This window comes from Parus major, chromosome 1 (genome assembly GCF_001522545.3).
Source record: "Parus major isolate Abel chromosome 1, Parus_major1.1, whole genome shotgun sequence".
In the NCBI taxonomy this organism is placed as follows: Eukaryota; Metazoa; Chordata; class Aves; order Passeriformes; family Paridae; genus Parus; species Parus major.
Window position 1 is genome coordinate 78623986 of NC_031768.1, and position 17959 is coordinate 78641944.

General features: G+C 40.0%; 1 protein-coding gene across 11 annotated transcripts in view; it reads right to left on the bottom strand.

The window, feature by feature from the left end:
* FAT3 (FAT atypical cadherin 3) overlaps positions 1-17959 on the bottom strand; it is a 340610-nt gene that overhangs the window by 303712 nt on the left and 18939 nt on the right. For all 11 annotated transcript variants that reach the window (XM_015635094.3, XM_015635120.3, XM_015635102.3 and 8 more), the window contains exon 2: positions 4082-7393. In XM_015635094.3, the coding sequence (XP_015490580.1) occupies positions 4082-7376 (3295 nt within the window). In that variant the 5' untranslated portion in view covers positions 7377-7393. The remainder of the gene's footprint in view (positions 1-4081; positions 7394-17959) is intronic.

The window sequence follows — 17959 nt, forward strand, 5'->3', positions numbered from 1 at the left end:
GATTCCTAGAATTAGATTAAAACCATGAATCTGGTAGAGAGGAGTCATAACAAATTACCTAGCAATAAGGCTGACAGTATATATTCTTGTTCACAGTTAACAGGGATGGGCTACGTCTGACCAAAGCAAGGCACTCAGTGTAGACTTCTACCTGAGCTAGTCTCACAAGGACCTTTGCACATTTTTAGAGCATGATTTACCCAACTTATTTCATATTTTTACATTAGGGTGAAATGAATCATGCCTCCCAGTTGCTTGTTTCCTTCCATTGACTTGAAGAACCCTGCAATGATGAGTTCTCACTGTAGACAACCATATTTTATAACAGATTACATATCTGTATTCCAAGAAAAGGAACATAAAAAACCCCCAAAAACAAACAAACAAAAAAACCACCCCAAAAAACTCTGTCAGTTCTGAACAGGAGACAGAAGGATCACATTATATGCTCCTCAGTTCATGTTTTTTAAATGGCATGTTTGCAAAATTTATATCAACAGTCAAGAAATATAAATGTGTTCCTCCATTTTTTTTTAACCTCTAGAAAAGTCTGAAACCAGATTTTTAGCTATGAATCATGACTGACTTCTAAACCAATGAGAAATTTCATTTTCTGTCTAAGGTAGTGGAAAACCACAGATGGAGTTGAAAGGTCAGGAACTGGAGCAATCCACTTCAGGAGACTTTCTATTTATTTACAGGTTTGTACTGGCTCTGACTCCTGGAAATGGAAAATAAATCCACTGAAGCAAATTTAGAAGTGATTCACACTTCTAGCTAGCAAATACTTTCTATGCTTCTGGTATGAACTGGTATATTTAGCAGTGAATGCTGTAACAACAATAATCTTCCAAACCAATTCTATATAATTATTATATTATATTATATTATATTATATATAATTCTATATGAGGCAAAGAGCAACACTGTAGGAAGGAAATTCCTGGCTCACCCCATGGTACATCTCTTACCAAACTACAACAGCTCCCAGACTTGCATATTTACACTGTGTAAAAGGATCCATGAGGACCAATACAGAGAAGAGTCCCAAGCTTGCTGACTGCAATCTACTCTTCTAACCTGAATGGAGAATAGCCTGTTGTGGAACCCACAGCAAAAGCTAGATCAAGCTTGATGGAGACAGATCACAGAACCATAGAATCATTTAACTTTGACAAGACCTCCAAGATCACAGAGTCCAACCATTAACCCAGCACTGCAAAGTCCATCACTAAGCCATAGCCATGAGTGCAACATCCACACACTTTTTGAACACTTTCAGACATGGTGATTACACCATATCCCTCAGCAGCCTGTTCCAATGCTTCACGGCTCTTTCAGTGAATACATTTCCTTTACCACCCAATCTAAACCTCTCCTGCCCATTTCTTCTTGTCCTGACACTTGTTACTTGGAGAACAGACTGAACCCCACCTCACTACAAGCTCCTTTCAGGCAGTTGTAGAGAGTGATAAGATCTCCCCTGAGCCTCATTTTTTCCAGATGCACCAAGATGCATCTATATACATCTGGAGTGGAAGAAGCCACCATGACAACAAATGTGCAGCTGCATGGTGCAGTGTGTATCCATCATGAAGGCCTTCTTCTCCTCATTTCAACTCCTCAGTGTCAATGTGCCTCAGGGAGAAAAAGCACATCTCACTCAATACACAGGGCAACATCATTAACATGCAGTATTTCAGAAAAATAAAAATAATGCACTTGAGCAGAATTTTGCTGAAAGCACACACCTGCAGTCCATCCTGATCATGCATCAGGATGAATTTGGCCCAGTTTATATCCTAATGATTATAATGGATGCCGCAGTCATCTTTTCATTAAGGCAGCAGCCAAAAATATTGATTTCTTATACTTCACACTCCTGCTTACCTTCACAAATTTCAGGAGAGACAGAACATAAGCCAATAGAGTTGGTGAGTTTAAAAGTGACAAATGAACTGCACTGAAAGTAAATAAACAGCTATCTCTTTATAAATTAATTCAATATGTGACTTAAGCCCTTTTCTACAGCTAGAAAGCTGATTCATCATTCAGCAGCATTTAAGTTGCCACCAGTTCAATAGCAGAGTATTAATGTTGCATTCTATTTGACACAGAAGGTCAAATCCTGCGTTCAGCTTACAACAGCATGACCCGGAGTAACCCTGAAGTCCTGTCCTCCACATCGCCCTGGCTGCAGCTCTGCACCCAAAGTGATCCTCAAATTGCTTTCAAGAAGGCTTACGCAGTATGGAACATTTGGGGAAATCAGAAACAAGAATCCCAGATCTTTTGATCTGCTGGATTATCAAGTCTCTTCTGGAATAATTAAGTGAAATCAAGTGAAATCGCACAGGTTGGTTCATTTTCATGTAACACTCGTGAAAGAGTGAAGGCAGAAAAATCTTTGCGTCTTGGGAGATCTGGGGCTTTTTTTGCCTCCACAAAATAAATTTCAATTTTGGAAAGAAAGAAAGTATATTTAAGGTGGCACACCAAGTACAATTTCCACTCACGTTAAAACATGATTTGTGCTTTACTGAACAAAGGACCTAACTTATTCTAGGCCATCACCTCTACTAGTGTAGGCACAGGGTAAAAAAAATGGTTATTTTACTTATGAGTGACACACACTGAGTTACTTTCCCTATCAGCTCTTTCAAGTTCAAAAAATGTCAAATTATTTCTGTACCAATACGGCAGCATTTGCATCAGTCTCCCAGTGCTTTATAAAGAATCCACTGAGATGAAGTTGATTTTACTCAATAAGTAGGTAGGATGAAATTTTGAAATGCAGGAGCTTAATATTTAAACACCTGTCCAAATGTCTAAATAATGTTGCCTGAATGCCTTCTGCTACTATCTGCACTGTAGGATATGTGAGCTCCTAACATTTCTGGAAATTACACTAGGTGCCCTCTTGACTTCTGACACTCAAGTCTGATGTTTCTGGACATAAGGTTTTGACTGCAATCATCTGTGTACAGCTGTAGCAGCAAGACTGTAGCAAAAATAGAATAAAAATATTTTTCTCTGCTTATACTTAGATGAGAGCCACAGCATTTGTAATGTCGTCTGTTTTTCATAATGTTCAGTTTAGAAAGTTGACATTTGATTAAACAGTTTGAATTTGCCAAAACATACATTTTAATCTTATGTTTAATACCACATTCTCAATTAAAAGCTTTAGAAGAAGACATACAAACCACAGTAAACTCACAGACCTAACATATTTAATATAATTTCTGAAACTGTTGACTAATATTTTCTAATTTCCTCACTAGTTCTATTGGCGCACAGCTGCACCATTACTCCCAACAACCATCAGACATTTAAGCAGCTAGCTTTTAAGTGTTTTATTAAACACACTTTTATATTTAGCATTTTGAACATTTTCCAATAGTGTGGTAGGGTAATAAAGTTCAGCATCTGAAAAACCTTCACTATATTAACAATGCTTTCTGACATCAATGTTTACAATAGTACCGCCACCAAAGGAAAGCTAGCACAGGTCGTATACAGCTATGAACATTTCCCTGGATTTCTACCTTATACATAAGTTTACTGATAAACACTCTGCCACAAGAAAGCATATTACACAGGATGGTGTGTCATTCCAGAGTAACTCCCATGAAAAATGACCCCCAGCAACAAGAACAAGACCACAAATAGGTTTTAGGACAAAATAATCTTTCTTTCATGCTCCTTAGTTCCTTTCATTTGGTTTAACACCAGATTCAAGGTCATGAGTATTGTGACTGTGGAGGTGGCCTGAGTAATTTACAGTGATCAACAGATAATGCAGTGACTGTAAGCAAGTCATTCTGTAACTATCACTGCCTTCTAAATGGAGTCATCACATAGCTACTGAAAAGAAATGGCTATTATTTCACATCCACAGAGTGATGAATGTAACCAGGTAATTAAATCATGTCATTGCTGTGCCTGGAAAATCCTTACTTAATTTTATCTCGCCTGTTAAGAAGAACTGGATCTCTTGTTCAGGTTAGAAAACAATTATGCCTCAGCTCTGCTTTTTAAAAAAAACCTCTATGAAGGAGAAATTAGAAACAAAACTCACCAGTTTCTTCATCGATGCTGAATCTCCCCAGGCCACTGCCGTCCCTGATGGAATACTGGATCTCCCCATCTCTTCCAGAGTCCTCATCTCGAGCAACAACTTGCAAAACACTTGTACCAATGCGGGAGTTTTCCTTTACAGATCCAATGACAGCAAAGTCAGGAAAATAAGGGGTATAAAGGTTTTCATTAACATCCACCACTTCAACTTCCACAAAAGAAAGTGAAGATAGAGAAACTGGGCGCCCCTTGTCCTTGGCACGCACGGTCAGGTTGTAGAACTGCTGCTTCTCGTAGTCGAGCTCCTTGTTCAGGCGGATGGCGCCGCTGGCTTTGTCGATCTCAAACCTCCCGTTGTAGTCGTTCACCAGCGAGTAGCGGACCTGGCCTCCCAAGCCCAGGTCTGGATCATGAGTTTCCAGCCAAGCTATGACAGTGCCAACCGGCAGGTCCTCCAGGACCTTCACGTTGTAGCTGGATGGGATAAAGGCTGGGGAGCAATCGTTAACGTCATCCAAAAAAACCTTCAGAGGCACAACAGAGAACTGCTGATAGCCACTCTCTGCTCTGTCCCTAGCCTCAATCTTCAGTGTGTAGTTTGCTTTTGCTTCCCGGTCTAGTTGATCTGCAACATACACCACTCCCGTGGAACTGTTGATAGCAAACTGATGGGTGTCTGTCAGTACTGAGTAAGTCACTTCACCATTAGATCCTAGGTCTTTATCCCTGGCTTCTACCTGGATAATCTCTGTACCAAGACTTGTACTTTCTAAAATATTAACCGAGTAACTGTCCTGTAAAAAAACAGGCTTGTTATCATTTGCATCCTCCACAGTGACAGTCAGCAGTCTCCAAGCAGATTTCTGTGGATTACCTAAATCATAAATTGTAATATTAAGGAGATAGAGCTCTGTTTTTTCACGGTCCAAGGGCATGAGAACACTAAGTATCCCCATCTCCATGTCAATGTTGAAACAACTATCTACATTACCATCAGAAATTGTATAAAGTACTCTTCCATTAAAGCCTGAGTCAGCATCGTAGGCTTTTATCCTCAGGATGGTGGCACCAACCGGCAGATCTTCTGAAACCTTCACATCAGTAGGAAAGGATTTGTCAAAATGAGGTGCTTGCCTGTTGACTGAATAAAAATCAAGAAAACCATCTTCCAAGTTCAGCTTCACATTTGCTTTTGCCTTTTTGAGCAATTTTTCTGCTAGCTTCTGAGCAACCCTCGTTTCTCTACAGCTAAATGTCTTTGAAGACACTTTCCCATGAACTACTGAAATATTAACAAACATAGCATCAGCGAAGTTCTCCCCATCAGTTGCCGTTATCTTAAGGCCAAAGTTGCTGTTCTTTATGCCAGAGTTAACAAGAGATTTTTTAAGTTGCAGGACACCAGAGTCTGGATTTAAATAAAAAATGCCAAGCTCATTTCCAGAGATTATTTTGTACTTCACAAGCTCTAACTCATCTATGTCTATTGCAGAAACAGCAGTGATGTGACCACCAACAGGAAAATCAGATGAAATCGCTCCCTGACAGGCCACTTTTTCAAAGAGGGGCTTGTTATCGTTGACATTGCCTATGTATATGGTGACATTCACCTCACTTTCGTGGCGGTAGGGAGAACCCCAGTCAGAAGCTCTCACAATGAACCTATAGCTTTCTGGTGAGGACTCAAAATCCAGTTCTTCAGATGTGCTGATGACACCTGTAAACTGGTTTATTGTAAATGGCAGTGAGTTCAGACTGGCAATACTGTATGTGATGTATCCGTTTTCTCCCCTGTCTTCATCAACTGCTGACACTGCCAAAACGCTGGACCCCACTGGGACACTCTCATTGACGAATGAGCTGTAGGAGAGCTGCTGGAACTCTGGAGTGTGATCGTTGGCATCCTCTAACCTGACAGTAACCTGCGCTTTTAAATCACCACCTTTGTTTGCATAGACTTCTAATTCATAGAGGTCCTTCTCAATGATTTTCAAAGGACGAGCAGTAGTAATAAGGCCTGTGTTGGGATTGATCTTAAAATACTCAGCTTCCTCACTAGGAGATATTCTATATTCCACACCCTGAGGCTCAGGCATCAGCTTAACTACTGCAACCACCACACCAGGAGGTGAAAATTCACTGATCAAAACATCATATGCTTCCTTTTCAAACTTCAGGGGGATACTTTCTTTCTTGGGACTAGCAATGTGGACCAGCTTGACCGCAGAAAATTTCTGAGGAGATCCTTTGTCCTTAGCTTGAAGAGTGAGGTTGTAACCATAAGGGAAGCTGTCCCAATCAATAGGCTTTCTTTCTTTGATTTTGTACTCATTCATCCATTTCCCTTCTTTAGTCAGAAAGAATTGTTCTAGAGGATCTCCAGCCACAATAGAAACAGATTCTATTTCTCCATTAGCTCCTTCATCTAGGTCATCAACGTTCACAACTGCATAGGTAGGCTCCTTGTCTGATGGGAAGGGAATGTGGGTTACTACACTTATTGTTGGGGCATGTTCATTTATACGTTCAATGTGAACATAAAGCTTGGCAGTGCTGCTTACGCCATTGTTTCCATAAAGCTTCATCCCACGGTCCACTGCCAAAATCTCAAGGTCATATCTGTTTTTCTCATCATAATTTAACCGGCCACTTAAGGAGATAACACCACTCGTAGGATGAACTGAGAAGAGATCAACTTTATTTTTAAAGTAATAATAAAATTCACCATTGGACCCAATATCTGCATCTGTTGCAGTTACCTGTGCAATGCTAGTCCTTAAGGGAGTGCTTTCTGCTATCGTGACAGAGTACGTGGTTGGTGAAAACAAAGGTCTTAGGTCATTCATATCCAAAACCTGGATGTTCACTTTTGTCCATGCTTCCAAGTCCTCTCCTCTGACAGACCCTTTTACCATCAATAAATAGTTGTCCTGGATTTCTCTGTTCAATATAGCAGAATTTCCACCTTTAGTCCTTATTCTGAGGAAGCAGAAGTCAGCAATGATGACTTCCTCTGCTTTAAAAAAGCCCTCATCATCACCAGACACTATTTTGTACTTGATATCCCATGAAAGGTCAGCCATGGTAATGCCCATCCTCGTCTGACTGTTGACATAGGTCCTGGCTGCGGAATTCTCGTACACCGTGGCATTGTAAGTGGAATGTGTGAAGTGAAAGCCAAGCGGGACAGTCCCGTGAGCCACCTGGCAAATGCAGGCCAGGAACTTGACAATCAGAAGGGCAAGGCATGACGGAGGTAGCCGTGAGCCTGACCAGCGGCCCATATTCACATCCATCACATCATTCTTTCACCCTGTGACAGGGAGAGAAAACGGGAAATAGTTGATCAAGAGATACTGTGAAGTGACATGTCCAAATTACTTACTAAATGTCTAATCAAAAGTAAAATCTATGTAATAACAATTCGCCACATATTTAAAAAGGGAGGGACTGTAAACACACCCATACAATCACACCAGCTCTGGGTATTTTAACACCTGAGTAGTACATATGCATGTGCACATATATGCATATACATATATATAACAAAATATATGTATGTATGCACACTTTAATATAAAAGACCCTACCACATCCATGTACACAGGCACACAGAATAATAATCACAGTGAAAAAAAAATTAAAATCTACCACACATATTTGTAAAAATTTATGTAGAACTATGAACCACATACAGAAATTGTTTTATCTTATTTATCAGCAGCTCCAACTAAGCCTAAACTTGTTTGTTTTCCTAGTATATTGGAAAATTCTTTCTCAGTCCAAATGTTTGGATGAGAGACAGGATTTTCATATGTATGTAGCACTGCGATAGTCAAATGTTACTATTTTTTTTTTTATGGTCAGTTAGGAATGATTAAATTTGAGCCACCAAGAACAAGCAGAGTAAGAAAGTCATTATGCAGTCATTACTTTAAATACAGATACCTTTAGAAAAGGTCCAGTGCCTCACTTCAAGAATCTAAATTATGAGGTTAAACACAGACAGAGTAAGTGGAGGCACTGGCTGAAGGTTGCTGGAGGGTACTGCAGAAGCTGGGAGCCAAGTCCTCCTTATCACTTCCTCCTTGAAAGCAGAGGAAAGGAGCCTGAGGAAACTAGGCAGGTGCTACCATAAAGCAGCGGGAATAAGTATCTTTGTTACAGAGTACATGCACTGCTACTTGTGAAAATCTTAAAAATCGATTTTAAAAGGCAATTATTGAAAGGCCCACTGCACAGACACATTGTTCTCATTGTCATTTAAAAGCTACTTGAAGATGTAGTTATTTTCCAAGCTAGAATACTGGGAGGAAAAGGATAGGAAAAGTTATCAATGACACAGGTTAATTTAAATTTCCAACAAGATTTCAACTTTCTCAAAGAGATTTATAAATTGCATGCAAGTTTTGGAATATGAACTTGTATTAGTTATCACCTTCAATGTAATGGAGCAACTGCTGAAGTTTCAGTACTAAAAACAATCAATTTATCATACTGATGTTGCAATGTCCACACACAACACTTTAATTCCTGATCCCACAGTGTATATCCCATTGTTTAACAAACTGATCAATTTGGTAAATTCTCCCATGTGTTTGTCAAAGCCCTCATCTTTCAATACACTTATTTTCACATGCAGTTCTCTCCTTGTCTTTGTTTCCTTCTTATTTTCTTTTATATTTTATTAAGAAAAAAAATAAAAATAATAAGAAGAAATAAACTCTTTAAAAAAGATAATAAAAATGTAAGATTGTATCACCTTCTGCACCTGCATTCCCCAGAAGCCAGCAAACTTCATTTATGGCAGTTCCTTTTCTGAATATGCTCACTCAATTATTATGCACACAGCATGTGAATCCTGTGAATAACATATTGTTCCATACAGTTCATACATCAAATAAGCACAATTCTCCAATATGCCTGGGGTACATGAGGGAACAGGTCTTCCCATGCTCAGGTTGACCTCCAGAAGCCCCAGGATGGAATTCTTCTACTTCATCTAGGAAATAACTATTTTATTGTTGTTGCAATTTCATTCAGCTGAAAGATTAGCAGTGGCACCTTATTCTTCAGCACAACATTTGACAATTTAATCCTCCAGTATGAAAATATCGAAGTCCCTTATTTATATGTGATCACTTTTGAGTACTGACACTAAAAGCTGTTGCTTCAGACTAGTGTGGGAGATGATGCTAGTTGTGTTTATATATATATATATATATGTATTTATATATATATATGTACATATATATATGCACATATACATATATACAGAGATATATATATATATATATATACACACATATATACACACAACATACAATAAACTGCTGAGGAAATTCAGCCAATGAAAATGAGAAATTCTAATGAGACAACTCATGGGAAAATAAAGGGCTGGACCTCTTCTGTGATGCGCATTATTGAAACAATCAACAGACAATCACTGTATTGGTGCCTTCCAAGAAGAGCACTTCAGCATCCTTTGTCTGTACCACAATACCTGTCTCTCTCCCCCTGCTAAGAGAGAGAGAATTTTTGCTGGCTTACAAAAGAGATTGGTGTTATATTTCATATAAGCACATAGACTTCTTTCATCTAGGAAGTTCAACAACTTCCTAGAAGTTCATTTTCCTATTCTTTGAAGTAAGGAAATAAATTGTCTTATCCTATTTGTCTTATTTGGTGGTCTAGTTTCTTCTGACCATGCCATAGTTAAGCATGAGCTGGTTTCTCTCCACCTTGGAGGGTCATCAACATCAGATTTTCAACTCAAGCATAACTGGAAATCAGTTTTCTTGAGAATATCATTGCTACAAAAGGAAAAAAAAAAATATTTGAAACTTTACTTTAAGCCCTACCCAAGGTTACAGACTGCAGTGGCAGACAAGTATCAAAGTAGATATTTACAAAGCTTCGCGATTAGGGGAACCTAATGAAAAAGTTGTGTAAATCCTAGGCAATATAACATGACAACCTTATGTTCCTATTCCATTTATCTTATAATTTTTAAAGAAAGCGGGCTAAGACCTAATCTCAAACACACTGCTGCAAACCCAGCCGTGTCAATAGCCCACAAAGTTTTAGATTTTCACTGCAGTCAATATCAGTCCTGAAACACTAAATCCCACCGAGAAGCAGCATATGCATGTGTGTGTGTGTGCTGTTGAAAGCAGGTTTTAGCTATGTGTACATATGGAAACACAGAAACACAGATTGTGTACTTTTAGGTAGAATTTCATGGTTGGCACTAGAAAAATTGGACCTTCACATCAGGCAGCACTTTCAGAGTTTGATATCATCTCAAATGTGGTATGCAGAGTTGTAACAAGCTCCCTATTGAAGTTATTCATCTATCCATATATTTATATGGCCATCATCATTACATTATATGAAAGTCCCAATGGATGAGCTATTAAGCTGCCACTTGGGCAACCTAAGAAATGTTTTATTCATTTACTGAATTCCTTTCTTGTGGGATATTTGTTTTTAAGAGCTCATAACACATACATACTTAACACACAGGAAATGTAACGAGATAGGTTTCAGAAACAAAGTACAAAGCAACCCGCCATAAATTAGGAGGCATTTCTTTAAAGGCACTTCTTGTCAAAAAATGCTATGTTTGAAGTGAAGAGAAAGGTTGTGATTACTTTTCCTTGATTTTAAAACAAGGAAAACTTTGGGCAGGAGCTACTAAAAAAAAATCCCTAATACTATTCAACACGGTTAGTATGAAGGCAAAAATGGGAAAAAAGAAAGGAAATGAAGGGAAATGGGAACAGGGAAAAAGGAAAAGGAAAAAGCTTTCTGAGAGAGGAGAACTGCTCTACAACTGCAGCAGAGACTAAAAGGAAACAACATCCTTCCAACTACCCAAGGAGGTGAAAAAAATAACACAATATAGGAGTCCAGAATCTTTCCACTTTAGCTCTCATTAAATACTCTGGCCTTGAAGTGGGAAGGAAAAAAATGGAGAAACAGAACAGCATGTCTTGATTTTTAATACTCTGACATAAACTTGAACATCATGGAGAACCCTATGATTTTAAATTCAGTTCATCATTTGAGTTATTTTCCTTTGCTCCTTGAAGAAAGACTAACTATGTGACCCAAACCTTGCAGAATAGCTGCAAGGACCTGCAGGTGGCTGGTGCTCCTTGGAGGAGTTGAGAGAGGTATGACCATCATCCCTTTATCTCATCTCTGGCAACCTCCAGTCTGGGCTGCATCCAAACATAACACCCCATCAGACAGAGAAGGAAGACTCTAGTCCCAGGAACTTCCAGGATTCCAGCACACCAAAAATGTGGCTCTAACTCAACATGCAGATATGAAACAACTGCTATCTGTTCCTTGGTTTGACTCCTTCTCCCTAGGCTCATTTTTCTAGTTCCAAAAACCTCCACACCATAAAATACTTGAAAAAGAAAACAGTGCATATATCTCTTGGGTCAACAAGAGCTAAAAGGTCTTTTATAGAATATAAGGAATACAGCAGGCAAATTTCTTAAGCAAACAGGAGGAATAAGCTTTTAGCAGGCCACAGAAGGGATAACAAAAGAGCCTTCTCCTCTCTCCCTACTTTGCCTCCAAGCACAGTTATACTCTGAGAGCATGTTTCCAGTTGGCCATTAGGCAAATTAATTCAGGCAATGTGACTAGCTAATACAAAACAACCATTAAGGACTTCTTTACGTGTCCTTTGAAGACAAAAGAAACCCATCTGTGCTGCAGCTTCCAGCTTCACTCAATCAAGGGTGAACAACCTGATGGAGCTCATATACAGGTCCTCTGGGTTATGAGGAAGAGAAAACAGTTTATCAACTTCAGGTAAATTTCTGAGAGCTGAGGTTTTTATGCACCCACACATATGAGGAAAAAAAAGGGGGCAAGAAACCTTGACTGAAAGGTTTTCATCTTAATTTGCACTTCTCTTGGTGAAGCTGGGTAAAGAAGCATGTCTCCTGACACAGGACAGAACTGGAGACCTCATGGTATGCACAAATACTACAATTTGAAATTACTATTGCTTCCTTGAGAGAGATGTCACAATTCTCTTTCAAACTGTAGCTATTTAAATTTTACTAAATAAACAGCTTTTCAGCAAAAAAAGTATATTTAAAAATGTAAAGGTATTTTTAGGAAGCAGAGCAGTAACATCACATGCACATGAAGTCTAAATAGTAGGTAGAGAAGTCATGCATCTGCTGCAGGAACAGAAGCTCTTGATTTGTTTGGAAGTGGTCTTAATCTTTCTAGCTACCTCCTGTCACTCAAACGTCAACACCAGCAACAGCTAATCTATGCTCATGGTCTAACCACCAATACACAAGGCATGAAACCTCTTCTTCTCAGTGTTATTTTCTACCAACAACAGCAATTTGACTACATAAAAGTTCTGCATGGCCAGGCTATGAGGATCTGCAAAAAGGATACAAGGAAGATTGCAAAGAGTTGTGTTAGGTTTGTAGCTGTCACCTATGAAAGGCTTGCACCAAGGTGCATCAGCGACAAAAAAAACCAAAAAACCTGACAATAAATCCATTGTCAATATTGCAATCAGGAACTGAGAGCCCATGTAGGTCAGTGCCCTCTTGGAAGAAGTATCTTCCATAGCACAGAGCCACTGAAAACTCTTCCAAACTCATAGAAATTATTACTCTGGCATATGGAAGATATCGATCTAGGAGTTTAAAGACCAGGGTGTCATTCTACCTGCAAAGCTGAAGCACAGGCTAGAGAGACACATGGATTTTTTTAGCTCTCCTCTCATTACACAGGCAATATCACTAGTTTGTTGTCAAATGAATACTGAGTAAGGGAAAAGTGTGTTTGAACAACACCTCCCCTAGCCAGACAGCTTTCTTGCACTCCACAATAATTCACCCAGCTAGGAAAGGCTAACAATTTACTGGCCAGGAAAGAAATCAGAATACAGAATGAGAATTCAGAACTTGTGCCATACAGAAATGAATTAAAGATTTGTGTTTCAGTCTAGGCAGGAGGTGAAAAAAACCTTACTGACACCGACAGATTTACAACAGGAGATATATTCATGGAGCTACCTGCTCCCTGAAGAGCATGAAGATCTGCTTTTCCATATATATGATTATATCATGATGTGTTTATCCCCAAAAGAGAAGGTGAAGACAAAATGATCATTTCTGCAGAGTAAGCCCTTGCAAGAGACAGCACTATAAATCCTAACCTTTCTCAGAGCTGCAAATCCTCCTGCTGCCTGCATGTCATTCCACACGGGAGACAGGCCGCTCAGCGTGTAGCAAGTGTAATTCAGGCCGTCCCTAGGAAGTGAAGATTTAGCCACCCAGCCGTATGTTATGAATAACTTTGTTTTGCTAGCAGGTGCTGGGGATTTTTTTCCATACAACACCAATTTTTGCCAAGTATCAGTTCATCAGCAAATGCTTCCACTTGCGAGCAGGAGCCGAGCACCATTTTTCTTCCCAAGGAAAGGGTGCAAAGGGTCTGCCGGACTCTCCCTTTCCCCTCCAGGATGAAACGCGTCTTGAGGAAAATGGAGGAGGAGGGGGGAGGAATAATTTGCCGCCATGTGAGATCTGTCAAAAGTGAATTCCTGGGAGCCACCTTACAAAGGATCTGAACTTGTCCCTTGGTGGTCTGGCTCCAGGGAAACAAAGGCTGCTATCCGGTTTTCACGCTTTGTGTATCTCAAATCCCCCCTGGCTCCTGCTTCTTAGTCACTGTAAAATGGGGATGCATTTGGGCAGTTTTAAAATGAGCTAGTTGTTTTCATAGGGGTTTCCTAATGGAACACACTCAATGATACTATTTCTTGCTTATCTGGACTTCCTTTTTTTTTTTTTTTTTTTTTTACTTTCCCACTAATGTTTTATTCATAAATCTACTTTGACCCCATTCCAAGGAGTCCTAGTTTGAAAGCTCAAGGTACCATGTCAGCAGCAAAAATCCAGCACTGATGAGTCCCACTCCTGTCACTTCTAGTCTTTCCCTAGCTCTCCCTCCACCACAAGTAAATCTGGATCCCCTCCAAACAGCCAGCTTTTTCCCAAGCTGCACCTCTGATCCTTAGGGGCAAAAGCTATACCTCATACACCGAAAAAGGCTGCTGAGGATGAGAAGCAGGACCATAGCCCACCATGGGGCATATTCCAGCTGCATACAGTGGGGCCTGAGCAGTGATTTGACTGGGCTTTTTGCAGTTCTGCCCTTACCATAATGCAAATAATAATGCTAATAAATAATAACAACAATAATAATAGTAGTAGTAGTGGTAGTAGTAAGAAGAGTAACTAATAATAATACAATTGAGATGAGATGAGATAGTCTTTGCACAAAACCCAAGAGCAATCTGAATCTCAACTTTTTACAATACCTGGGAAAACAGCAATGAAATAAACCCTTTTTGAGCTGCATCACTGATTTTAAAGTGATGTACCTGCAGCTAAAAAAGCATACTCCACCTATGCCACACAAGGCTCAGTTCACACCATGAACTCTCTTCCATGGTTGTTTTCCTGTAAACTCGGTAGTCCCAGCTGCTGCTGGTTGCTGCCTCCAGTCTGTTCTGTGTTTGGGATACTGCACATACTCCTCCTGACAGCTTGCAGAGGCTTGTATAAACTATTTGGATATAGTTTAGAGTGAGAAAGAAGTCCATGAGATTTACAACTACTGTTTCCAGGGCCATAAATAGGTATGTAGGTATAAGGACAGCAGTAAGCTGTTACTCTCAGTGGAAAAAAAAATACTATATATCTCCCTCAGACACTCTGTGTGGGGAGGCAGGGGAGCTCAAATGGTCCAGACCTTTATAGATGGGCAAATGAAAGGAGATTGAAAATAGAGATGCATACACAAAAGCTTCTTCACCATTGACAGCTCCATGTAAAATGGACAATATAAAACGGAGATTAAGGGAAAAGACTATCAGGTTGAACTAGAAGATATTTAAAGGCCCCTCCCACACCTAACCATTCTATTGTTCTATGATTATGAGATGCCAAATCAAAATCATCATAGTCCAAAGAGACTGCAGGATAAAGCTTTTCACTCTATACCAAAAAAGACATATGAATATAGCCAGGTGCCCTTAAATAAAAACACAATTAAACAGAGCAACCACTTGAGAATTAGCTAGACCTCACCAACCTAGTCAGGAAGAAAGAAAGAAAAAAAAATTCCTTCTTAAGGCTAGGACTTGGATTATTGGTTTTGCAGTGCCATTTCTCTTCAGGAGAGCTGTGACACACAGCAATAGAAAGAGATCATGATGAAAGTGGAAGGAGAAAATATTTTGATTGAGATTCTCAACAAGTTTGAGATTTGATAACAAAACCTTGATTTAGCAATGAACATTTTTCTTTTGGTAGGGCAGGAATCTGCTGGCACTTGCTGCTGTGTCACAGGCATAGCACAGAGCTGCTTCTGGAGCAACACAGTGGAGCTGTCTACAACCAACTAGAGGTATCTGTGTGGGACTGCCTGCTAGGAACTGCAGATCAGCCACCTTTCTGAAAGCCAGCTCCTCAAAACCTGCCTCTCAGTGGCCCTCTAATAAAAGTCTCTGAAAATTTGGACAAATTGTAAGAGCCCACAACTGTTCACAAAAAAAAAAAAAAAAAAAAAAAAAGAGAGAAAAAAAAAAAAAAAAGGATTTTATAAATACAGTGGCTGCTCTCCAACTTTTTCTGCAAAAAAATCAGGTTTGACATTTGTTCAAAAAGACCATATTTAGAGAGAGGACCATTGCCATTACTTTTTAAAATTACATCCAGCTCAGGCCATAGTAGTTTGTTCACCTGCCTAAGTAAAAACACTGAACAACTACATCAGGTCAAATACATCACACTTTCAGATAAGTGGAATACACACTGCAGACATCACATGGGAAACAGAAAAGTAGATGGAGGCAGCCTTAAACCTAACAGTTCCGAGAGAAACCTAGAAATTTCCTTGCAGCTCATGTGTTAAGGTTCAAACACTGCAGAGCAGGAAAGCTCTCCAACAAAGCTGACCTTGGACTGCTATCTGCATTAGAAATGCCCAAATCCATACAAGGTGCTAAATCCAATTATTTTGAAGGGAATATAATAACATACTATTTTTGATGCACACAAGGGAGATCTTGTGGCACTTAGAAAGACAGACCTGCCTTGGCAGTGAGGAAGAGGCCTTGGTACCACCTCTGGTGCCACCTCCACCAGTCACCACCACCCCGAGGGCAGCCCTCAAGGGAAAAGCACAGCACTGGAAGTCTTCAGCATACTGGAACTCCTTCCACATTCCAACATTTCATCTGTACCGAAGCCAGGATTCTTCCCCCCTCCAATGGTCGGCTCATGCATAGATATTTGGAGAGGATAACCACTTTTTAGCTAACCATACATTAACTCAAACCACCACAGCTTCAGCTTTCCAACTCGGCCAGTTCAGTCACCACAGCTGAGAGTCCCACAAAGCCAGTTGCGTGCTTGGAAAGGTTCAACTGTGCAGGCACAGCTCAATTAAAAGCTCCACAGAGCAGACATCACTATTTAAAGCTGAACTGTTCGCTTTTGTTTATTTATAGCAAAACCATTAATTGCTAATCACATATTTGTTTGCTGGAAAACCAACGCTCCAAAATAAACACCAAGTTTAAAGAGTGTTCACAGAACACTGAATGGTATCAGGAACAGTGCTAAAAATGTAAATCAGAAACATCAAAACACATCAGGACTTCAACTGGAGGAACAAACAACCCATTATTTCTGTGCCAGAAAAGAGGTTACCCATAAGCCGCCAGTTACCCACAGAGTCATCTACAGTCCAGCAGTTATTTATGTCCTGAAGAATAACAGGCACCATGGCAGAGTATCCACTGAAAATATCTTCATGGCAATCTGCATATGTTAGATTAAATGAGGTATCTCTTAATGCAGATTTTTTGATAATCACCTTGGAAAAGTGCCTTTAAAATATTTGGCATGAGAGGCAGAACCTCAGAAAAAATGTATTTCTATTTATGATGCAGTTTCAAATGTCAAAATCATACAAAATTTAAAAAAGAAGAAAAAAGTAGCTCAGTTTTCTTTTAGCTCTCCTCACTAACAGAGCTCCATGCTTCCCTCTGGAGAAGCATAATCCTCAAATATCTACAGGAGCAGTGCATTGATAACCAGGGGAAACAGCCATACAGATCTACAACCTGCCCTTCCTCTATGAAACGCACTTTAAACAAGCACAGCAGCCCAGGCTTCATGGAGAGCCTCACCACCAGACACATTGGGAAGCACAAATGAACTCCATGGCAGGCTGCTATCTACCTCCTGAAATCCCCATAGGGGATAGGCATAGTACCCTATAGGTACTGGACTTCTCTGAGGCACCCACACTCACTGGCTGTCACAAAAACTTTAACTGCAAAGTGCCTCCACCGGTGCTGACAGCACTGCCCTTGAGGTCCCTGATTTTCGTGCACGCTTGAAGGTCAGGTTAGTGCACACATGTAGCCCATTTCCAGAGGAGGAAACAGGCACGGCATCTCAAGCCCCTTGCTCCTGGTTGCACAGGAAACCCTTCCCACGTTCTCCAGCTCTCACTGCCTCGCTATGCTACCCTTGGTACATGCAAAACCTAGGTCAGGAAGGCTTCCCCCCCTTTACTTCACAAAGCAATACTCACCAGCATTTATGGCCTAAATTCCCAAAACAGAGGGTCATACAGTTGTGTTTCTCATTACTACTGCCATGGCTACCACTCAAAACTCATAATTTATTTACAGGCCAGAAGTTTGGGTTTGGTCCTCAAAATTACAAGAAGATCTTGGAAAGTTAAGTGGACACTGATCATGGAATGGAGACCAGTAAGGCAGAGGTAACAATAGTAATAATAA